Below are 24,770 nucleotides of genomic sequence, written 5' to 3'. Positions count from 1 at the left end.
CCTCCCTGGCTCTCAGATCTATTCTGAGAGCTGTTACAGAATGTATACAATAACCAACAGAGGGATTCGAGCGGGCTGGAGCTCTGTTTATCTAACACTCTAGAGGGATTTTTGTGCTCATTCGGTCCTGGCTGCCCGGCTTTCAATATCGCTTTGACAACCATTCTGCCCTTCTCATTAATTTTAAACAGTTAAAACACAGGAAAAAGAGGAAAAAGTTTTCATTATTAAAGTGCTTTACTTTTTAATAACAGAGGATTCTGTCCGCCAGGGGAAAGGGCATCCTCGCTAATTTCACATTCATATTAAAAAAAAAACACACAAGGAAGGTGACAGTTGCATTGCTGAGGTGGCTTAACGAAAGGAGGGCAGCAAAAAAGAAAAAAAAAAGTTTGCTTTTCACATCAGTTAAGAGGGTAAAAAAAAAAAATCCTCGTTAATGACAACAGCAAATGTCCACTTTCATAACACCACCCCTGAGTGACTTTTCTCTTGACATTTGAGTGGATAAAACCCTTAGGGGACCATGTACTGTGAAATCAGCTAGACTGTCATCAACCAAACAGGTAGCAGGAGTGACTTGACGAAGCTAAAAACATTTTCAGGTTGTTAAAGTCTCTATTAATACAGAGCGGGACATGGACCCAAAGAATGAGGCTTTTTCTTCTCTCCCCTTTGTTCTTCCTCTGGCAGCTTTGAAAGGGAAAGAGACTCTGGAGCCCAGGTTAGGCTCCAGACACAGGTGCGGACACCCTGTCTTCTGCGGGGTTAAGCGAAGCAGGGACTGGGGCTCACACTGTCTCCTGGTGACCCACGTGGGCGGTGGGTGTTGGCTACTGTAGAGACTGGGTAGTATCTCTGAGAGCATCAATGTCTTGGGGGAGACATATCAGCCAAGTTGAGTTTGGAGAATCTGGGTTCTTTGGATCTCAGATTCACGTTCAGTAGAAAGCACCCGTGTTTTCAGACATAGGAAACAGGGGTACCTAGCTGGCTCAGTTGAAAGAGCATGTGACCCTTGATCTCAGGGTTGTGAGTTCAAGCCCCACATTGGGTTTCAAGCTTACTTTAGGGGGAAAAAAAAAAGGATATAGGAAACAACACTCAGTGTTAGGGGGATATAAAGAAAGGAAATCTTTTCTCTGGGATTTTTGAAAAATGAAAAGGATATGAGTTTTTATTACCATTTTCCGTCTGTAGAACCTGAGTGCGTACAGATGTCACGTTTGCTACGGAGATCGTGTGGTCTTCTCTGAATGTGGTGTAAAGGAGCAGCCCCTGCTCCGTGACAGGACCCTGGCATCCAGCACAGTGGTCCCGGGCTGAAAGAGCGGATCTGAAACACTACACGTCTGTGCCTCCCCAGGAATGAGGGAGCATGCTCTGAAACTCAAGGACAGGCTCAGTGTCAGGCAGGCCCCGGGGGGGGCCTCTTAAAGAGAAGGTCCCATTGTTGCCCTGAGAAGCTTGAGGGAAGGGGAAGATTTAAGGCCTCGGTGGGACACACAAGTCGTGTGAAGCCTGCCTGTGTTCAGTGATGTTTTAAATGCCCAGATTGGACTCGGAAAATTCCAGAGTGTCTCCAGTGGGCATTCATTTTGAGCAAGAGGCCAGGACGATGAGTAAGTGAGTAAACAAGTAAATAAATAGCCCCGATCTTCTCCCTCACGAAGCCGTCTTCATCTCTGCTTGACTTTAACATCCTTATAGCTCCCTTTTTCCTCTAGTAATATTGAAAGGATTACCCTTGTTGGCCCCTCAGTGGTTGCCGGGTGATTTTACTGTTATTAAATCTATTATAAAGTGCTTCATTATTCCTGACTCTGACTCTGTCTCTTGTTTAATCCTTCCGCCACCCTCCCAGAAATCCCGTGCTGCCGGCCCCCAGGAAATCCGAGAGCGAGCCACAGTCCTGCAGACGGTATTTGAAGATTACGTGCACTCCAGTGAGAGGAGGGTCTCCTGGGCAAAGAAAGGTCGGTGGATTTCGTAGGTGCTCGTGGACGGACAGCCCCCAGGACGCCGTCCCACCTCCACCCGCAGACCCCCGACAGGCTAAGAGGCCAACTGGGGGTCTCTGCTCTCCAACAAAAGCCTTCGGCCTCCCTTGTTCCACAGGGTCTAGAAGCAGGCACAGAAGGCTTTAAAGCGATATTAAATGCTAATTTCATCCTTCCCCATGTTTCACACAAATGAGGCTTTATCTTGGCTTACGTAGGACGAGAACTTTGACCCAGTGACTTGGATCTCAGGGATCCATTTTCGTGTTTCTTTGTAAACTGCATAGATGAGACGTGACATGTCAGCAGAGACCGTTGTAGGCATGGAAATTGGAGATGAAGGTAAGGACCAGAAGCATCAGACCTGAGCAGTCTCGGTTTGGTCATACAAAGGAGGGTGAGAGAGAACAGTACCGAGGGAAGGCCTAGACCTTGAATCCAGTTCCTCGGGAATTTCCAGGAGAGCTGGGTGTTCATTTAATATTCAGGCCCTCTTATTGGATAACGTGGCTCCTGGGATCACCAGGCATTAGTGGGGACTCAGCAGTTCACGCAGGAAGGGGCTTAGAACAGCAGGATGTTTCTTAAGGCGGCATGCCCTGTGTCGTGGCTGGTGAGTGTGTCGCATGTGCCAGTGAGATGCAGTCCGTGCTGGGGCCCCTTGCTTCTTTCTGCTGGTTACCTGCTACTTTGAGAAGAATGTCAGGCTGGCTTACCAGTATGTGAACACCACAGCATCAGCTTTTCCTTTTAGAAATTGAAATTTTAAAAAAAAAATCGTTCATTTAACAAACAGTTATTGAATTAGTCACCGTTCTAGGTGCTCAGGAATCAAAACAGAAACCCTAACCTCTCTAACACTCTAGTTGGGGGGGCAGACAGTGAGCATAGTGTAAATAAATAAATAAATTAGTCTTTTAAAAGGTGTCAAGAAGTGTAGGAGACGCAGCAGGTGAGGGAGGTGAAGGAGTGAAAGGTCAGAGTGCATTTTACACAGAGGGTCAGGGTGAGCCCTGCTGTGAAGGCGGCTCGAGCAGACTGAGGGTCACGTACTACTAACAGAAGGGCTGCTGACAAAAGGGCGGGCTAGGCCCGGAGGAGTTCGGGGGCGGGGAGGGAGGCCAGTGTGGCCAGAGGAGGGGAAGACCCATGCAACAGAGGAGACTTGGAAGCAGTCAGGGACTTTGGGGGACCCCAAGCGCAGTGGGAGCCATTGCAGGACTTGGAGCAGAGATGTGGCATGGCCCACAGAGGTTGGAAAAGATGGTTGGTATGAGAACAGACTGGGGGGCAACGGTGAGTGCTAGGGGACTGGTTCCAGATAGTTGTGGTCATCAGGAAATTGAGCACAAGAATGGGTTAGTTGGCACGTGTTCTGGGTGCCTGCTGTATACCCTGGCACACTATACAGGTAGCCCTCGGTTGCTGCCATCACCCTGGAACAGACCAGAACTGTGTAGGATGGGAGATGAAGTCCTGGGGATGGCCCCGTGACCACTGACATATAACGAGCGTGCGGCCTCCCGGACTGTGTTCTCCTAGTCGCCTGTGTTCGCATTTCCCTCCGGTGAAGTCCGCGGTTCCTGAGGGTTTTCCACCGGACCGACTTTCAGAGAAGCACCAGCACACGTCTCTCAAGAGGAGAGATGATCTGTCACGGCAGGACGACAGATGTCTGTTCACAGGCACAGGGGGCTTGCTGGGAGCGCACCACGAGGTGTTGTGCGCAGGGTTTCTTGGTTAGTGACCAAGCAGCGATGGAAAGGAAGAACTCGAGGCCACGCCATCGTTTTTGTCGTTGGTTTTGAGGTCAGAGGTGTTTTGGATCTCCTGGCAACACCAGGACTGTCTCGGGGTGTCTGGCCGTCAGAGTAAAGCTGTAGCAAGGCATCCTGAGTGTGGTTTACTGTCTTCGTTCGGCATCGCCACCGCGGGAGTCGTCCATGCCAAGAAACAAGCGGGGTTACTGGTCTAACAGATACTGGAGCGGGGCCGCTCTGCTGGGTTAAGGCACCAAGAAGGAAAGAGATGGGCATTTTTCCCTGCCCATTGACGTCCAGCTCAGACCGGTGATGTTCCAGGAGGAAGCCGCCCGTGGCAGGTATCGGCCGCTGCAGGCCCCCCTCTGCTGGCGCGGCGCGTGCAGCGCTCGGAGGTGTGGGTGCGCGCGGGGCTGTTCAGTTCACGACATGGGATGGACGGCACCTCACAGGTCCAGACCGTCTCTGCCTTTCAGTCTGCATATGCAAATTCCCCGCTACGGACGGGCCCCCCTTATAGGCCATTCCAGAGCCCACCTCATGAATAATTAACAAAGCAGCTGGGTTTTGCCTTTATGGCAGGAAACTAGTTAGAACCTGGGCCAAGTACGGGTGCCTTTGTTTTCCTTTTGCATTTCCTGACCCGGTCATTGTTCATAACCAGCGTGTGATTGTCGTCCATTTCCGGAAGCAGTCGCCCTTTCCCCCTCATCTCTTGCCTCCTTTATCGAGATTCAAAGTGGCTAAAGACTGTGCCAACAGAAGTTTGCACTCCGGACTCCTGAAGAGAAGTTCCGCAAACTGGAGTTCTTTACCTACAAACCTCTGCTTTCCTGTCATGAGGCCCCTCCGGCTTCAGGGGCCGCATGCGGAGGAGTCAAGTCTGCCCGGGAGGGGCTGCTTCTCGAAGTCAAGAACACCCAGGCCACTGAGGACAGATGAGCTCCTTCCCTCCCTCCCTCCGCGTGATCGGACAAGCGCTTTGTACCATGTGTCAGGAGGGCGGGGGCAAGTGTCTCTCCTCCCTTCCTCTGTGACCTCAAGTATCATCCGTAAGATACTGCTGTTCCTGGTCAGATGGCCAATAACTCTGACTTTAGGAACAAGGCTGAAGTAGATTTCCCTTACGACTATGAGACAGGAGCCCGTGACTCCGGGGCGCACGCTCTCAGGGACCGCGGCGTCCTGCGGCGTCCCCAGTAAGCGCCCTCTCTCTCTGCTCTCTCCGCTCCTCTGGGCCCCGCAGCCCCTGTTCCCACTTCACGTTGTCGACATTGCCCTCAGGAAGCCTCTGCGAGCAGCTTCTGCAGGAAATCCTGCTTCCTTGGACCATCTAAACACGGGAGGCCATTCAGGGATGTGAGGACAGCCAGGTGTCGCTGGCCCCAGGGAGACAGGAGCCGTGAGGACAAGGAGGGTTAGTAAAAATACGCAGTGCCAAGTGCTGCGCGAGCAGTGGTGGCGGGAGAAGACCCGTCTGCCCTTTCTTGGCAAACTCATTCCACCCGTAGAGCTGTTGGCTGGGCAGCTGCATCTCCGGGGACAGAGGCTCCCCAGCCTCAGCTCAGGAGTAGGGGGCTGCTGGGCTTACTGGGGAGAGCGGGGTGCGTGAGGGGGCCTGGGCCGGCCCTTGGGCCACCGAGACTGTACAGGTGCGGAGTCTCTGGCTTAGCTTGGTGGGGCTGCTGTCCGCTTCGTTAGCCCTCGAGTCAGGGTTGAGGCTTGGGAGGGAAAGGGGCGGGGCGTGGGGAGAAGAGGCCTGCTCCTCCCGGGGCAGTGGCCGCGGGGCTCTCCCGAGGACAGGACTATGCAGCTCTTGTGTCTGGAACCCCGTGTCAGAACCTGCAGACAGTGCAGGCCATGTGAAGTGTTGAAGATTTCCCCTGAAAAAGCGAGTCCCCGGTTATTAAAAAGGACAGTGAGCACAGACGGACGGCAGGGTGCCGGGGAGTTGCCTTGGTTATTATTTCTCATCGATTGGGAAAAGGAGTTCACTTTACTCAGTAAATAGAGCTTTCATGGATTCCCAGGATCCTTCCAGGAGCTGATCTGCTAAAATGACACTTTTTATTACTGTTCATAAACGCCAATCTCCAGGTGCTGCTGGGATATTACATTTAAGCTGTGGGCAAACTTGCCAGTCCAGTGGCTCGACAGGCGAGGGCGAGCGAGGCTGGTGTTTAGCGCCTGCTTTTCCGTGCGACGCGTGGTGCTGGGCTCTGGCTTGGCCAGGGGGAGAGCCGGGCTCAGAAGGGAAGGAAGCGGTGCTGGGCTTGGGGCCTCTCAGAGCCATCCCCTCCTGCCCTGTTGCAGTGAGAAGGGCAGACCCTGAGTGTCATTGGAACCGCAGTACGTTCCAGAGGAACTGGGTATAGGAACGTCTCTCTTGCCTCAAATGAATACCGAGATAAGGTATAGCCAGAGCTCCCCACTCCCGGGAACCAGGTCTGCCTGTTCTCTGGCAGCGCCGGGCTCCAGAACAGGGGCGCCACCGCCTTGACTTTAAGACAGGACTGAAACCTCCACGGTGCGCTGTCGGACAGACACCTCTAGGCTGTTGGCAGTGCTTCAGGGAGGAGGGACCATTTTGTGGGCTCTTTTAGGAATTTAATAATTGCCTTCCTCCTCTTTAGAATTCTGTTTTCATTGCCTTTTTTATGCAGTTTTCAAATGGGTAGGGAGCACTGTATCAGTAAATCTTAGGTGCTTTAGAATGAATTTGGTTTTAAAATCCCAGCAGTCCACAAGGACATGGCAGCCGTCCCTGTGGCGGGGAGGAGGGAGGCGGGGCCTGCAGGGAAGCAGTCTTACAGCCCCGGTAACACGGTGTGGCCATAAGCAGAATGACAAGCACAGTAAAGCCTTGGGAACCTTTTGAATTTTATAACATGTGCATGTATTAGCTATGCAAAAAAATAAGTGAAATCGAATTAGGAAAATGTTTCTGTGACGTAAAGTTCTAATGATCTCGTTTTTCATGAGGGAATGCCACCCTGACCATGTCCTAGTTTCTTCACTTGTTCTGCTTTTCATTCACTTATACAACAGACACTTACCAGCTGCCTTCTGTGTCCCAGCTACCGTGCAGGGAAGGCCCCAAGCCTGTGACGGGGCAGAAAACGGGGCCCCTGCCGTCCAGGGTGGGGACACGCCGCATAGTACAATCTGAAAATAGATTGGGTTTAGTCAACAGATACTTGTGTCCTCTCGGTTTATTTTTTGAGGAATTAAAAAAAAACACACAAGTTAAGATTTGGGTGGTTCCTGTATGTGGCACTGTCCGGGCTGTATGTCGCGCGTTGTCCGGCAAGAAAAAGTGGGCAGGACGGCCGCCGGGCCAGGGCACATGGGACACTCCGAGCCCCATCCTGACGGCTCTCTGACCCTTCTTCCCTCCCAGCTTTGCAGGCCTTCATCCGCGCCTACGCCACCTACCCCCGGGAGCTGAAGCCCATCTTCCACGTCCGGTCGCTGCACCTCGGCCATGTGGCCAAGAGCTTCGGGCTGAGGGATGCCCCCAAGAATCTTGGTGTCACAGCTGTGAAGAGAAGGAAAGCAAACCTGAACAGGTAAGATGAGTGCAGTTTGCCCCACCAAACGGCTGGGAGTCAGGTGGGTGTGGAGAGCTCCGTGCACAGCGGCAGCGGGGAGGGGACGTGCGAGGCTGCTGTGCGCTCAGTGCAAGCTCCTCCGTCTTTGGTCCTTGCGGGAAATCATCACCAGGGTCTGCCCCTCTCTCGGTGTAGTAAGTGCTTGGAGCCAGAGGAGAAACACCTCTGAAGGTTTTTAAGGCACCCGCGGACATGCAGTGGGGTCTCCTACCGGCTCCACATGTTGTGGGGATGTTACTGGGGCAGCAGGACAACCCTGGGGGTTGTCCTCCCTGCCCACCAGCAGAGTGACTCGGGGACTTGCTGGAGTCAAAACTTCAGGTGTGCTGTGGTTCACCCTGGGACGTTCTCCAGGGCTTGTACGGAAACTTCTGGCATGTTCTGTGAAATCTGCCTGGCCCCGTCCTGGTGAGCTGGGAGGAGTGGCGTGTTCCAGCTTAGTGCCTTTCTCCTGCAGGCTGGGTGGGCCCTGAAAGGCGGGCTCCAGGGGCCCCCACTGGACTCCCCGCACCGTGTCGCTCTCCTTGGTGCTGAGCACACGCAGGGGCAAGCGCCAGACACTCTGGCGGGAAGCATGTTCCCAACTATCCAGAGGTCCTCCGGAGGAGAGGGAGGAGGGCTGCCCTGTAGGGTGAAGCCTGGGCTCCACAGTTTCCGGAGGTCCTGAAACTCCACAAAATACCTTTGCAAAAGGTCTTTCTCTCCTCAGAGCCAAGGTGTACCTTTAATACCAGCCCCAGCCCCTTTGCAGGAACCAGAATACTTCAGATCCCACGGGCTGCTTTTAGGGGGTTTGTGTAGCATGTGGGTGGGAAGGATAGATTGAACAGACACTTGGGGGGGCAGTGAACCCTTGAATGCTCTGGGCAGTTATTTTGTGTGGTGCATCATTCTTTTTGCTTATTAATTACAAATGCCAAATCCACCTGCCCTGACCGAGAATCTGTGCACTTTTCCTGCACGTTCCCGCACAGCGGCTGCTTGCGTATTCGCCACTGCCACCCTTGTCAGCACCTGGTTTCTCTGGGGCACGGTGACAAAAGGGAGAGAGGACCGCCCGGGGCAGGGAAGTGATCACTGGCCGTGCGTGCAGGGGACTTGAACTCAGCTGCAGTGCCACTGTGATGTGAGCCGCTGGGCTTTGGGCCACATTTCTGCTTAACTTCCCAGGGCCTCAGGTTCCCCAGCTACGGAAGGGAAAAGGAAATCGATGTTGTTAGCGATTTCCCAGGACTGTTTTGAGAATCAGCACAAGGGTGGGTCCTACAGATGAAGCACCTTAGAACACAGACCTAGCAACCAGGTGGGTTAATATTCTGGAACATCCAGTTCCCTGTTCCGGGACTTGGCACCTACAAGGCTCTTTGTAACAGATAAAATTCGCCTAATTCTGCTGCCGGCTTGGGGATTTTTAAGATGGTTGCTTTTTTTTCTTACATTAACACCTCTCATATAGGACTGTACTCCAGTAATTCTGTGAAGCAAGTCGTTCTCCTCATTGCTGCTTTCATCCGTGCCCAGACAAGACTAAGACACACCGGCTCTGGTTTCTTCCAGGCGGTTTTGAGGTGCAGGGCGCTGCCTCCCACCCCTGCTACGTGTTCTGGGCAGGGCTGCAGCCAGACACTTCTCTGCCTGTCCTCCCAGAGGGAGAAGACGCCTCACATCCACTCCCAGGCACGATGGCAGTGCGCCGGCCTCAGGTTGCTGTCTGGGGTTGGAGGCGGCTTCTAGCTCTCCAGGCTGACTTTGATTTTGAGTGTGTGAGGCTTGCGGTCAGGTCCGAGGGTGACCTCCCAGTGATCTGGAAGCCAGGCCATCCTGCCACCGTCTCTAAGATGTTGGCACTGCGAGAAGATAGGAATGTGCCTGCGAGCTGATTATTGGTGGGAAACACGTATTTGCTGCTTCCTCTCCCCGCAGATAAACGCGGTTCCCTGTATTTTATTGTTTGCAGCTGATGTACCTTTATGACCGGGAATTTCATTAGCAAGTGTTAATCCAGATAGCAGCTCTTCAGACTGGGATGTCCTCAGCTCTTCCCCAGATCCTGGAAAACGGAGCGGCGAGGCAGGGAGGCAGTTGGGAGGGGGACTTGGAGCCAGCATTGTCCTTACCTTGAGAAGCCACTAGGGAGAGAGCAAGCCGCCGCCTCCTGCTTCAGCTGACCCTGCTAGCAGATGGGCACCAGGACTACTATACCCCTGTGAGCAGGGGATTTAACAGGGCTTTATTTAGGGAAGAATGGGCTGATTAGCCGATAAAGAGCATGTAAGATGGTATGGGGCGGCCTTTGATGTCTGGCTGGCGCGGCAGGGAGCCGGGTGGTGAGTGACAGCAGTGTGTCACAGGATTACTCCGCCCGTGACAATACCTCTCTCTGTTCTGGCCATGTCACCACTCAGTTACAGCTACTTTTTGGGTTGTTATGCCCGTCTTTTGAAGGCATTTCTCTCCACACACTCACACCCTCGCACCCCACCCCTGCCTTGCTAACGCAGACGGGCGCTCGGGGGTACGGCAGGCACCTTTTCTCGTTTGGGGAAATCTTGTCACTCCCGCAAGAAGAATGACTTTGCAGCTAATCTGCACACAGACCGTATAATCGTGGTCAGGGTAAGCGGCAGAGAAAACGTGACAGATTTTCCACACCTCAGTCAGGGCTCAAGCAAATGCCAGTTGCTGCTTTTTGAGCACTGGGAAGAAGAAGTGCGTTAAAGCCCACGAAGTGCAGAGAGTTGTGCTGTGGCCACAGTGATTGTTCTGAGCTCAGGCGTCTCCTCTGAAATCCATCTGTCAAGAAAGAGAATGGTTCCCTGTGTTTTGTATGGACGGATCAAGTAATAGCACTAAATTCGCCAAATTATGCCACATTCCACTTGATGGGGTTTACTGCCTGGAGTAGTTCTGTGTTCATGCAAACCTCGGATACCTGCAATCCAAATCCACCTCCCGCTGCACAAAATCCTGTCTCGCTTTGCCGTGCACCAGACGAGGAGTTTGGGTGTTAGAAACGCAAACCAAGTGCAGGTGAGCTCAGGGACCTGTTTCCCCGCCACGGCACAGGGAGGGTCACCTCGTCTGTGCTTCTACTCCTCCACTTGACCAGTCTTCAGGGAAAGAAACAGTGTCCCCAAATGAGATCTTAATCACCAGGTCTGTGGCTCCTTTTCCGTCCTTGGCTGTGACAGGGAACGCGAGGCGTTTCTCCCCGGCACGCAAATACAGTCATAGTTACAAAACTCTCCTGACACCGACATGCAGACCTGTCAGAGCCGCCCCCACCCCGGACCCCAACACACACAGCTGCACAGGGAGTTGGTGCTGGTGGTAAAATATTGAGTGGCCCCTTAGCAACATCCGTCACAAACACAACCTTTCCCCTTGCGAAATGCGGTTCCGATTTGAAGCTTGGTAGACTCAGCACTTGCTTCAGAGAAGCAAAGGTAACAGACCTTCCAGAATTTCCATCTCCCCCAGAGACACGGAGGCCCGGTACTGTCTGCTGCAGGAGGGCGGAGCTGCCTCGTTTGCCAGGGTGTCTGTCTGTGTAGGCAGCCGCACACCCGTCGTGAGCAGGCGTGCCACGGAGGGCTGCGGACCCCTCACCTGTCTGACACTGTGGAAAATGGTTCAAGAGCAGAACGAGCGCCTTACGGGCTCAGAGCTACCGTGACAATATGGAAGAGCAAGTGTGTGGGTTGTAACCCCCCTCTCTCGTGTGAGTTATGTGCTGGAACCATAAAAGCGCTCCTCTTCCCCAGTTTAGTCTGTAGCTGCCTAAGACTTGTCGACCCCGGCTTCTGCCACCTGTGTCTTTCTGATGTTTTTCTTAGTGCCTAGAAACATCTGGTACATCGCCTTTACAAGGAAGCCAGTAACTGCTCCTCTGTTCTCGCCTCCCTCCTCTTAAAATTAGTAGAGGAACAACAGTCTGAATTGTTGACTGTTCTTTTTTTTTTTTAAGATTTTATTTACTTATTTGTCAGAGAGAGTGAGCACAGGCAGACAGAGAGGCAGGCAGAGGCAGAGGGAGAAGCAGGCTCCCTGCTGAGCAAGGAGCCCGATGTGGGACTTGATCCCAGGACCCTGGGATCATGACCTGAGCCGAAGGCAGCCACCCAACCAACTGAGCCACCCAGGCGTCCCTTGTTGACTGTTCGTAAAGGAAATGCAGTTTTGTTTTATTTGTATACGTTTTCTCACACCAGCCTTCTTGAGTGTTACCTGATCTTACCAAACGGGCAAACAGTCTGAAACGAAGGCGCTCTTAGCCCCGGCTGCTGGCCACTGGTTGTGTGTGCGCGCAGCCGGTGCTCGGCGGGCTGCCGTCAGTAATGCGCGCGGGGACTGGCTCCCCTGGGTCCTGACCTCGGGGCGCCCCAGAGCCAAAGTTCCAGATACAGTGCGTCCTCTACAGCAAGTAAACATCCTTCTGGAGAGGGTGCGTGCCGGACTTCCCATGTGAGTGATCACAAACGCTTTGTCCCCAGGGTTGAAACTGGGGGTTTTGCAGAGCTCCATCTGGGGGCATTTTTCAATTTTAAAGGCCTCTTCCCTGTCACTGGCTGTGACTGTCACCCCCGCCTGTTCAGCAGTTGTTAAATAACTACCGAGAGTCCCTCCTGACTAGTACTCTAATGTCCCTTCTTGTCGTCAGTGCCGAGCCAGGGAGGGCCACGCGGTGATGAGGAGTTGGTGATGCGCCACTTCCCCTGCTCGTGCCCTGGGTGGGGCGACTCAGGCTCTCTCCCTGCCTAGTCCCCTTGCCTCCCAAGTGGGGGAACTGCAGCTTCATGGTGCTGCCGTGGGGACCAAACCAGATGACGAGTTGCAGGACATTGACACGGTGTCACACGTGAACACCCGGAGCACTTGTTGCTGGGGACAACAGCGACGGTATTGCTGGTGGCTCTTTGCGCCCGCCTTCTCCGTCCCTGTGAGTATGCGTGCGATGGGGAGCGGAAAGTGTGACCACCCTTGAACTTGTCTTATCCGGAACAACCTTGAAGACAGGGAGCGGGTCCTCTCTGAGACACGCGTGGGGAAGCGGCAGCTGCCCCTCCCCACAAGGCAATATTCTCATCATTAGGAGCAGCTTGCCTGCCAATTTTTATGTGGCATTTACAGCCTCCCTAATATCACTTAATTAGCTGAAGGCAAGCCTGGAATCTTGCCCACTGTGAAAATTTTCTCGATTTCATTGAGCCAGTTATCCTGTAAAAAAGACAGATTGGCCAAACATGAGATCAGAGGCTGGACAAAGCCACGCTTGAAAACGTGGGGATCTCTGTGAGAAGCCCCACCCCTGCATGTGGCCCAGACCTCTCCCAACCAGGTCACACCGCTGACCACCGTGGCTGCCTTGCCCGGGTCTCTCCTGCCACTTCCCCAGCCCTGCCGCCGTCGGTGGCAGCTCTTGGCCCCTCACCTTCCTCTGGCCTTCTAGAGTACGCTGCGGCCACTCTGTCCCCTCTGACCTGTGCTCCAGGCCGAACAGCTGCACACCCCTCACCCATCACCCATCACCCTCGCAGCCAGCCTTTTGCTGGGTCTCATGGCTCTAATGACTCAGGCGTGCGACAACAGCAGACCCGCTCTTCCCAAGGACCTGCATCGCACGGCCCCCATTTCCCCATTCTCCCAGGCCTTTGCCGAGCACCTGAGGGCCTAGGCCTCTGGCCCAGTTTCCCTGGCTTCACAGAGGGCCTAGGCCTGGGGATCAGCCCACAGAATGTGGGGACAAGCCGGTTCAGGAAGGTCAGATCACGCAACTTCAGCCTGAAGACCAGAGGGAAAGAGCTAAGGACCACCCAGCAAGGCCTTGAGGACAGATGTGCGTGTCCTGCAGAGCAAGGGAGCAGAACCCGCTCTCAGACTCCCCGGGGGAGCTTTATACAGCACAGAGGCCCAGGCCCCAACCCCGGCGACCCTCGTTCAAGGAAGTCTGAAGTCATGAAGAGTGGGGTGGAGGTGGTCACAAACTTGACTAACAGGTAGACCCAGGTCCTTGGAGCAGGTGACGGAGTGCCCTTAACACAGGAAGGCCGTGATGTGCTGGCCGAGTGTATGTGTGCTCTGAATGGGATGCGGGATGAATTGATGGTAATTTAATGCGGAACCTGGACGAGCTGCCCTGGTCGTAGATGGGATCTCATCTACCTGGCCTCTGCCGACGGAGAGAAGGTGAGTCACTTGGGAGTCTGCCTGGATCATTGCTTCAGAACGTTTGTACCAAAGAGAATGCACTCTTGTGTGTTGTCCAGGCTGCAACAGGGACAGGAGAAGTACTGCGGACGATGGCCGGGTCTCTTCTGGTGGAGCACTTGGCCCAGCCCAGAGTCGTCGCCCAGTCCCCTGCAGGTTTTGAGCTCACCGCGTTGCATTCGTAGGCCGCTCCGGGTGGGTGGCCTGGGGCAGGCACAGGCTCTGGTGGAGGGCTTGCCCCTTTCCTGCAGCTCAGCCGGTACAAGACCGGTCTCTGTTCCTTTCCCTTCTCGCCCGTCGGGGACTGTGGGCCCCGGCTTAATTACAGTGGTGCACGTGCAGCTTTTTACATTCGGCCTTTTGCTTCTACCACTATTTTTTTTCTCTCTGACACCACTCAATTACCAGCCCTGTGCCGCCTCGTGAAACCAGCAGCCCCTCATCCCCACCAGGCTAATGAGGCGATTAGAGGGATTTCGCCGTGACCCTGCTCTTCCTCCACACCTGGTCACCTGCAGACGGCGGCGACCGCAGGGTGTGCTTTCAGTCAAACAGTCGGGGCTGACAACAAAGAACAGGAGCCCAGCTAGTCTCTCCTGGGAGGGTGCCTGGGCAGTCACGTTCACTGTCGGAGCCTTCCAGGCACCAGAGCCGGCAGAGGCGACTGGCCAGGCACGACTCGGCAGACGGCGGTTGAGGCGGCGCAGCAGGAGGGGCCCGGCCCTTCGTTTGGTTGCCCTTGCTCGGGGCTCTTCTGGTTCGCGCCACTGGACAAATAGGAAAGGACGCCAGGGGCCCCAGCTTTCCCCTCGCTACGCATGGTTCAGTTCCGTTTTCATCATCCTGGGCCCCTTCTGGCCTCTCCTGGGGTTGACTCACTCCTGTCATCTGTCCCCATGGCCTTTGGGCTCCCTTGCTGAGTAGGAAGGTGTGTGTCCCCGGCCTTTCTGTGCTCTGCTTACTTGACGAGGCCAGAACCTTTGCACCCTGTTATGACCTGAATGAAATGGCTGCAGGTCGTTTTCAGATATGCTCTTCATTCTGGCCCTGAAGGTACAGCCACAGTGCAGAGTGGAGAGCAGTGTCTTCCCTACGTAGATCCAGAAGAGGGATGCGGCCAGAGCACCGTCCTGGAGCGGCAGCATGGGTCTGTGGGACTCTTCGGGGCTTCTGCACACCCGTGGCTGTGCCGAGTGCACATGCAGATCCCACGGATACTTCACCGGGGCCCTGTGACCGAGGCTGGTGTCCAGTAACCCGGCAGGATGTGGGCAGGCCTGGTCCCATGGCCCCACGTCCGAGAGAGCCTGGAGTCTGTGCTCTGAGCACTTGGACGCTGCCTTGCATACCCTTTGTGGAAGCTACCAGGTTCTAGAGTTGATATTGGGCAAAGTAACAAGTATTTGGAACTTGCTACAGATGTTTTTCTATGTGAGCAGATAGTTGTTCACATAGTGGAAGAAACAGGCTTGAAGCAAGAGGTCGTTGGTTTGCGTCTGTGGAAGACTGGTTTGAAACCAGCAGAGTAGCAGCCCCTGGCGTGGGTGGTAGAAGCTTTGTGTTTCGGGGGGCAGTTACCTCAAAAGCTGTCTGAGAAGATGGCAGGGAGGGTCTGGATCCCACTTTTTCTCTGGCTTCCTTCGGGGTCCAGAGGCAGAAGGATGCGGTGCGGTGGGGAAACCTGGAGCCAGTGTCCAATGTTCTGAGCTTGATCGTGGCCCTCGCACCACGGGGCCCGTGGGGCCTGTGGGGCCGTGTGGAGTGGGAGAAGGTACTGAACGTGGAGCACCTGGCCTGGAGCCGGTGCTGCTTTCTCCCACTGTCCCGCGTCCTCTCTCTGAGTCTGTAAGCGATGGGTTAGTGCTTCCTGGAATCCTCCAGAGGGCTCCCACCGCAGCCGGCCCTTAACTCGCCTGTTGTGTGGCTCCTCCGTCCAGAAGGCCTCTGCTCCAGGCCTCCCAGCCATGGGCCCCACCGCCTCCCCAGTGGACCCTGCTCGCTGTTAGAGCTCCTGGAGATGAGCCCCGACGGACCACTTTCATTTCCCCCCTTTGGTCTTCTTTCCACTCTGGTCTCTGTGAGATTCAAATGCTGAATGCGCATGATTTGCAAACACAAAAATACAAGGTGTTGTTATCATTGATCAAAGCCGTCCCTGGGCCACATGACATGTGTCAGATATCTGATGATGGCTCCTCCTCTCCTGCCTTTTCTCTTTTCCATACTGTTAATAACAATAACAGTCAACATTTAATGAGGGCCTTCGCAACAGGCACTGTGAGAAGCGCTTTGATTCATTAGTTCACTTAATCCTTTTGTGGGTGAGCAGACTGGCACGAGGAGAAATCGGGCCTTGGCCAGACTCAGAGTCGCTCAGCCCGTGCGGGGCGGCGCCAGGGTCCTCCCCCTCAGAGGGGCCAGCTCTGGCCCACGGCGCCACCACCAGGCCCTGCAGCCCAGCGCCTCCAGCTGCTGCGCGGCCACTGTCATTCCTCAGCCCGGGTTCTTTTCAAAATCAGGCTCATGAGATTCCCCAAACATGCAGCAGAGACTGACCAGCACGAAGAGGACAGTGGTCACATCTGTCGGTCTGTTAATGGGAAGAGCCAGGACTGCGGCTACCGCTCATGCCCGGCTCCCCTGGGCCAGGCTATCAGTGCAGCAGGGCGGGGGGACCTCCCTGTGTCCTGCCCCTCACAGGCGGGGCTTCACACGCACCCAGACCTCCGGGCCCTTGACATCTGGGTCATCCTGGGGCTTAGGTTGAAACTGGTCAACTAAGCCCCTACTTGTGTGCACGTGTGATAGTTCAAACCACCCAGCTGCTTTGCCTTGCGAGCAGGATGTTGCCTGTGCCCCCATTCTGTTTCACCTTTCAGCTGAGGCCCGTCCCTCTGGCCTGCTAGGGTGTGGCAGGCGTTCCGTCATTCCGTGTGTTAGCTGTCCCTGCAGGCTGCTTTTCGTCGGCAGATGTGATAAATATGCCTCATGATATCATCCAGGGCATCCATAACACTGTCAGACAGGACAGGCCCAGAGGGCTGAGCTCGGGGTTTGGTGCTGAAATTCTGCACCGAGCCGATCAGTCTCAGACGGCGTTTTCAGGATATAGTCTTACCCGTTACAAGTGCACTTAATTGTTTCCGTGTCCACTCGGTATTTCTCCATCTTGGTATTTTCGCAGAAAATTAAAATGTGTAAAGCACTCTGACATGCTTGTAGGCCTCAATGTGGAAGCACTTTTTGACATGGGGGAGACTGAGCTTGGAGGAAGCAGTTGACTCCCTGGGGGCATCAGCTAAGTGAGGGGCAGAGCTGGGGTTCCAGCCAGGGTCATCAGACCTCTCGTCTTCAACCCTTTCTTTCTCCCGCACTGCCACCCCGCCCAGCGATGTCTGGGCCTTGGTCCTGACGGAGTGTCTGTCACTTGGGTACCTAATCTCGAGAGTCCCCATCCATTTCCAGGATTCTGATTCCGCTCTTTACTTCTGAGTCTCCACTGTCTCTAAAGATGATCTCTGGCCTTGCCTTCAGTGTGCCTGCCCTGCCAGGCGGCAGACTGATGCTACTTCAGTGTATCGGTCACCTGAGGCCAGCGCGGCCTGGCGGCGTGCGCATCTGCGGCCCGAGGCTCATAGCTCCCTTCTGCTTTTCACTGGGTCTTATTCTCAGTTGTAAGGCAGGAACCCACTTTTTATCAGTCCTTGTGTCCACAAAACCACTCCCGGGAATTTTCCTGCAACGTCCACTGCCACAGCAGGGCTCCCCTGGAATGGGGTGTCTTCTGGGACCCTGATAGCTTCACAGAAGCTAGAGTTGGTCTGATCCTAAGAAATCACAAAGGAAGCGTCCCTTATGTGGTCCACCCACCAGCTTACATCGCTACCGAAGAGCTTACATCTCTACTGAAGCAGAGTCCAAAGGGTGAAGGAGTCTTGGTACAGTTACTCCTCCTTCAGTGACCGTGGAAGGCTTGGGTTTGACAGCGTGGAGGCTAAATTGTCGTCCCATGCTGGCTGGTTCCTTACCTGAACCACTTTGTTGCACCAGAGGGACTGCTTGTCAAATTCTCCCTGGAGTTGTTTGTTACTCTTACTGTCATCTGAGAGCCACCAAAACCCCCGCTCAGACACTGCTGCCTTCCTTCATCCACAAGAGCAAGGCAGGAAGTAGAAACTTTTGAGTCTGCCTCAAGCCGCCTGAAAGCATCCCTGTTTCCTACCGGGATCACTTAGAACACGGGCTTTTCTTCCAGCCGGGGGGCTTGCCTCCCTGCAGAGTCCTGGGGGAGGGGGTGTCTCACTGTGGCTCTGGGTCATTCATTTCCGTGCAGAATCTTTCAGATCAGAAAAGTAAGTACACTTGACTCCTCCCTCTTCTGTGTGTCTGTCTGATTTAAGAGAAAAATCCCTCACAGAATCAAGCAAACTAACAGCCAAAGGGAAGGACGTTTTGATAAGTAAAGATTAAAAGACTTTGATGTTTCCGCATAGGGCAAAAATCTACCATTTGATTTTTCTTTCCTAAAATATGCTTTTTTCTGGTTATAAAAATAATACATGTTCATTGTAAAAATTCAGGAAATAGAGAGGAAAGCTTTAAAAACCCCCCATAAACCCACAATCCAAGTTAACCTTGAATCACATCTTTTATGCCCTTCAGACTTCTCTGCAAGTGTACTCATTCGGGTCTCTTCATATCTGTGACGAAGCTGAACAAATTGGGAGTTTCTAAAGTGCTGTTTTTCACCTGTTACCCAACCATAAGAGGCACTCTATCAGGGGCTCTAAGAGTCTCTGAGATTTTGAGATAACATGAACATTGTCTTGTTACTGAACGTATTTTGGGACTCCGGGGTGGCTCAGTCTGTTACGCTTTTGCCTCTTGGTTTCAGCTCAGGTCATGATTGGGACTGAGCCCCTCACTGGGCTCCGTGCTGGGCGTGGAGCCTGCTTAAGATTCTCTCTCCCTCTCTGCCTTCCCCCGCTTATAAAAAAAATTTCATTTAAGAGACTTCTCGTTTTGATGACCACAGCAGGGTGGTTAAGTGTGCAAGTCATAGGGTCAGATTTTCGGGGCGGAACCGGCAGCTCTTCTGTCACTGGTTCATGACCCTGGAGGTGCTAACACTACCTGTGCCGTGGGGTTGTTGGCGAAGTAAGTGAGTTAAATACCAGTCGAGTGACAAAAATGTCGGGAGCGGGAGGAGTAGAATTATTATTACAGTCGCATGGCCAGTTCGAAAGCCCTGGATTTAAGACTTGTTTTACCTTTAAATCCCTTCACCGCCCATGTGAGTTCCATGTTGTTCTAATCGAGTTGCAGACTTGCGTTAATGCTGCCCTCTTCGGACATCACCTGCAGGAAGTGTTCTGAACGTCAGAAAGGGGGTGACGGGTGCATTCTGAGCCCCTGGGGGGCAGGGTTATTGTCCAGTGACTGTCTTGGGTAACTGGATAGCTGCTGGAGGAATCGTTAACCCAGAAGAAAATCTTGATGGAATTAAGGCCGTCGCAGACTAAAAGAAAGTATGCCTGAGCGTTTTTCAGTGCGAGGATGAGGAAGACTTTCCTAAGCCTGACCTTAAAGCGATAAAACAGAAAAGAAAACATCGATTGGCTTGACAGTACGTAAACAAAAGGAGATAAAGTGAAACCCTCCGTCCCGCAAGAGGACAGCACTGACACAAGCCCGGGCTGGGCCGGTTACCTACCTGGGGCAGCCCTCTGGGAGTCTGTCCATAAAGCTGGGAGGAGGGCCTGAGTCCCCTCTCCTGCAGCAGTCACCCTAACGGCCATATAGACTTCCTAATTAGGCTGTGATTTCGCCTTATTGGCAGTGAAAGTGGCATCTGCCCGTCCTGCCGGGTGATCCAGGCTGGTGACCGAGGGGGCTCGTTCAGCCTTCACTACAAGGGAGCTCCCCGTGGTTAGATAAACTGATCTGTTGCTTGGTAACTGCCGGATTACTCGCGGCCCCGGGAGGGCCCCTGGAGAGGGGCTGGAGTGTTTGGAGGGCAAGGAGGGCAAGCAGGTTGGCGGGTCCCTGGGAGGACTGCGGCTTGGCGGGAGAGGGAAGCTGGAGCCCGCATGCGCCCGGCGCGGGCCTGGGCCGAGAACGTCCCACCTTCCCATCCGCACTTGGCCTTCTCGGCCCAGCCCGGGCCTCAGAACAAAGGAGCGGCAGACCGCGAGCCGGCCAGCCGGCCGGGGAGGGAGATGGGTCCTGCTGCTCTGACAGCAGGGGAGGCTCCTGCGGGGTGACCCTGAGGTCCACGTCCTCAGGAAGGGCTCCGGGTCTGAAAGATCAAACCCCGCTCGCTCTCCAGGCCACCAAGAGCCTTGGAGTTTGGCTGCGGGCCCCGACCTGAAAGTACGTTCATTGACTAGAATGAGATCAGGACATAGCCGGGAGGTTTTGCGATCACAAGCGCCAGGCTTATATGCAGGGCCACGTCCAAGGCAGCGCTTTCAGGGGCGGCCTCTTTCACAGTGTGGGCTTGAAGCTGCTGGTCAGCACGCCCCCACGTCCCCCCCCCGCCCCCCATGCCCAGCAGACGGGGCCTTCCGCGGCCTGGAGCCCACAGCTGTGCGTGTGTGTGCCCGTCCGCCCACCCGTGTGGCACCGGTCGTGGCGCGGTCCCCGCTCTGGCTGCGGGACCGCCAGGTGGGGACATAGGCACGCCGCTGGATGCCCTGGCCGGGAGAGTGTCACTTCTGCAGATCGCCACCCTCGGACGCTGGCTGTTTATCTTGCATTAGCGGGTGGCAGGAGCGGTCTCTGAGGCGGCAGAAACATTGCGTGCTGGGGAGGATATTTTGACTGAAAGTTTGCATATTTTGAAACTCGGTTGTTGCGTTTAAAATTATACACGTTGTAAGTACCTGGCATCAAAAGGGAAGAGGCAGCGTTTCTTCCTGTCAGAACCTTTCCGCTCCGTCTGTCATGTAACCCGACTAAAAATAACCTCCAGGCACCAGAACTGGCAGCCTTCAGTGTGCAGCAAGCCGGGCGCTCCCAGTTGCAGGCCTGGCTCCTGCCGCTTCCCCGCCCCGCTCCGGCCCCGCTCCGGCCCCCCCAGCTGCAGCCTTCTGCCAGGGTACTGCGGGCCGCCCTGCCCACCCCAGGCGGGCCCCCTGGAGTTGGACGGCGGGCCCTGGAGAAGAAGGGGGAGCAGCCCGAGGTGCCCCGGCCTGCCTCGGCCTGTGCGTCATACTTCACCCTCACGGCTCCTGGGAGCTTCGTCCTGAGCGTCCTCCGGGTTCAGATGAGGAAGCTGGAGCCCAGAGAGCCTCGGTCCCCGTCGTTCAGCTAATGATCGAGGTTCCAGGCCAGGCACCTCCATCACCCCCGGCCTTTCCTCTTCCTCCCCACTTGCCCCTTCCTCCTCGGCCATCCAGATTCGGCCCCCGTTGTCCCCCCGCAGCATCCCTGTGTGACCCTGGGACTCCCCCATGTCAGATCGTGGTTTGACATGGTCACCCTTGATGCTGCTGGGCCTTCCTGATTGCTCACCCCGGGCCCCGCGGCCTGGTTGGAGGCACACCAGCTTGAGTCCCTCTGACGTGTGTTTGCGTCTCTGCTTCTGCCCCCGTGAGCGGGATGGTCCTGGGCAAGGTACGTGTGCGCCTCCGGATTAGGTTCCTTGTCTGGGACGGGAGGCTGCTGCCACGCCGCCCTCATCCCGCGGAGACTGTGTGGGATCATGCAGAACCTCTGTACCCCTCATCTCCGGGACGCAGCCATGCAGCCCGTGAGAAACTCTAGCCCTCAGACCCTGGCCTCTCGTTGTCCTCAAGTCTTCGTTGTGCCCAGCCAAGGGTGACTGTGGCCCCCATGTGTTGTGGTGGGAAACCTTGCTCTGCTGGGCCGCGGACTCAGCCGCACCCCGCCGGCACCCCGTACCCCGCACCCTGCACCCCACACCCCGCCTGCACCCCGCACCCCGCCTACACCCCGCACCCCATGCACTGCGCCTGTAATTCAGCGCGGCTGCCTTCACCCAGGGACGACACCATCACACGGCTCTGCGGCCTTTCATCATCCGTTTATTAGCACAGTGTTGGTCCTGTTGCCGGTTCTGGAGTTTCACAGGAGTGCCATTACGTTTGCGTGGACCACGGCCCTGGTCCACCTGAGCTGCGATTATTACAAAGAAAATGTAACTGTAAGTCACAGAGGGTGACATGTACCTTCCGTAGGAGCCCCAAGACACCATGTTACCCTGTGACCCTGCCATCGGGGGGGCTGAGGGAACAGCCCACCTAACACTGTGCGTTTCTGTTGTTGTTTTGGTTAAAATCCTGTCTTAGGAAACATTGACTCTTCCATTTTCGTAATCATTCTTCCTGTGTACAGCTGAACTTCTACAAATTTCTCCCTCTGATCTTCGGATCAAATGGTAAGGCTGCTGTCTTTTGAGAACAGTTACTAGTGTTCAACGTCCGAGGTGGATTTTCAGCCTTTGGCATTTACTTTCCAAGTGGGTCGGGTAGGGAGACCCCCCTCAAGCCACAGCCACGACTGCGGTCCGCGGAGAGCCACCGATCCGGCTGCCGTGCGGACGCTGACCGTGCTGGCCCGGTGTACCCCGGGCTTAGGGCCTTTAGGGTCAGAAGTACTTACTCGAGTCTCCTCGCTCAGTGAAGAGGTGACTGTCACTGACACCCCAGCCGTCCCTGTTTGGCCCTGTCGGGAGGAGGCCAGTGGCTTTGAACGGTGTGGGCCTCCCCGGCCGGGAGCCACTGGCGAGCTCTCACCGCCGAGCCTTGTGGAGTTTCAAGGCGGGTCTTTTCCCTCATCCTTTGGCAAACTGCTGTGTCACACGCTTCATTTGCCATCAGAGTGTGAGTGTGTATATCGTTCTTTTTTTCCCATGAAAACAACATAGAACAAAGCCTCACTTTTAAAAATGCCATGATATTTTGCCACCGTTATGAAAATCTGTCAGCGCCGTATCTAATCTTCTGGTGCATAGGATATCAAAACAAGTGCTGCTGAAGGCATTGTACTTCTGCTAATACAGAAATGTCAGTTCCGCAGTCTCGGAACCGGCTGCTCTCAGCCTCTTTCCAAACGGGAAGGAAAAAAATAATAAAGTTTCTTTTCCCCCTGCTGTCACTGTTCTTCAGGCCTGACCTTCGTAAGAAGACCCGGAGTAAACACTGCCTCGCTGAAATCTTGCGTTCGGAATACTCAAGTGGGATGGAGGCCGGCGTCGCCAAGGTCAAAAAGCAAAACAAACAGGCAGAGCCCCGCAGCCAGCCACGCAGCGCTGTCTGCCACCGGCGCCCAGCCTCAGCCGTGGGAACAACCAAGAAACGCTTCCCGTGAAGCAGAAAAACCCAAAAAGACTTAACTGGGGGACAACAGGACTTCCCCAAAAAGTTTTCAGTTGTTGTTCTTTTTTTTAACTCTGCCCCCACAGGCCTGGGGCCGATGCCCTGTCCTTGTCGGGAGCCTTGTGGGAAGTAATGGTGCCACTTTTCCCTGAAGACGACGTCCCCGACCCGGAGAAGCCACAGCCCTCGTCCTGGCGGGGGCAGGGGTTAATGCTTACCTTCGTGAGACAGCTTATACACTTCGCATCTCTTCCACCAGAACCATCTTGGCCCCCGGGTTGCAGGCACTTCTTCTCGACCTCCGGCGAGGGCCTGGTGGGGCCGGCATCAGCGGGAGGCCTCTTCCTGCCTCGGGACAGGGTTCTGAACCAGTCTCAAAGTTTTCATTAGCGGCCCTGTGTCAGCCGCGTGGACTAGCATGCATTTTGGAAAGTAGGATTTTAAAAACTGGAATGCAGTTTGTGAAAGTGAAAAAAAAAAGACATCAGCTCCTTTTCTTGATGTACAGGTGCTTTGTGGAGAAGGACCCAGCAGGTTAGGGTGGGGGTCAGAAGGCTCCCGGTCCTGCCCGAGGGCCGCTCCAAAGCCGCTGCATTCACGCGCATGGCTGCCTTGTTCATGTCCACGGAAAACTGTCGGGGCCGATGGATGTACCGGTGCCTTTTCTCTTTTGTTTTTGTTTTTCTTTTTCTTTTTCTTTCTTTCTTTCCTTTTTTTTTTTTTTTTTTTTTAACTGTTGTCTTTGAAGTCAAAGGGCACCAGTCTCCGAGTGTTTTCTCCCATCAAATCCCACCTTGTCTTCAAGTCTGGGGTCTGGGTTCCTTGTAGGGTGGCCCAGGCCTCAGCGACCCCTCCCCCACTGTGTTTCCCTGGGAGGTTTGAAAGCCCCGCCCCCACCCCACCCCCCAGTGATTTCCCAGTAAGTGTCCGACTGGGACCCGGGACTCCAGAGGGGAGCCTGCCCGGACTGTTCGGACTCAATCTGTCTGTTCGCTCCACTTTCTCCGTTGTCTTTGCTGCCTTCCTCCTCCTCCAGCTCCTGCCGCGGGAGCCGAGGCCCCATTTCAGTAAACCCTCCAGACCCACAGGAACTAAGTGGCCAGGAGCGGGTCATGAGAGTTGCAAGGTGGCTGCTTGTGGGGCCCACAGAGGGGTCGGCTTCCTCGCCACCATCCCTCTCTGGTAGCCAGGGTAGGGGCAGGCGCAGTCAGCCAACACCCACACCGGAGGCAGCCCGGGGGAGAGGTCCAGTGGGAGCCCAGTGAGCACTAATCCTGGGGGGGGGGGCGACAGTGTGACCTCCTCAGATCACTTGTCACATACGCATTCATAGGGACGGTTGCTGAAATTTCTAACAATAATTATAATGATAATAATAAATTCCTACAGCACATGTCAAGCTGACTTGGGGAAATCTGCCACCTTTCTTTTACTTCTGTGTGTAACGGTTCACAGGATTTGGATGAGAAAAGGAGACGCTGAACTTTAGAGACAAAACCCAGCTGTGTGAGAAACAGGGTTAATGCCAGTGATTGGGGAGGATCAAAGAGAAGGCCTGCCCCCCCACCCCCCAAGTACTCATTCCAAGAGAGGTCCAATCCGGGTTCTGCATTCCTGCGGCAGCCGTGCTGAGACCTGCCCCTGCAGAGTATAAAGGACCAGAATTCTGAGGTGGAACTTGGGCTTGATCTGCCGACACTTAGGTGAGGGTTTCCTGCCATAGATGCTTCGAGGGCCTGTTTCTAAGCAGAATCAATATATTACCCCCAGTTAATAAAGAAACATGGATTTAACAGATTTAGGGTTAATATTATCTAAATTTAAATAACCTTAAAATAAATCTCTCTCTCC

The 24,770-nt window shown here is 54.6% G+C and overlaps 1 protein-coding gene across 1 annotated transcript in view; it reads left to right on the top strand.

The window, feature by feature from the left end:
* DDX31 (DEAD-box helicase 31) overlaps positions 1 to 24,770 on the top strand; it is a 69,242-nt gene extending 44,472 nt beyond the window's left edge. Inside the window, exons 18-20 of the mRNA XM_080819561.1 lie at positions 1,865 to 1,976; positions 7,161 to 7,329; positions 22,710 to 24,770. Coding sequence (XP_080675687.1) covers positions 1,865 to 1,976; positions 7,161 to 7,329; positions 22,710 to 22,911 — 483 coding nt within the window. The 3' untranslated portion in view covers positions 22,912 to 24,770. The remainder of the gene's footprint in view (positions 1 to 1,864; positions 1,977 to 7,160; positions 7,330 to 22,709) is intronic.

Source organism: Martes martes, assembly GCF_963455335.1.
Source record: "Martes martes genome assembly, chromosome: 12".
NCBI lineage: Eukaryota > Metazoa > Chordata > Mammalia > Carnivora > Mustelidae > Martes > Martes martes.
The sequence above is the reverse complement of the archived record's forward strand: the minus strand, read 5'-3'. Positions and strand labels throughout refer to the sequence as shown.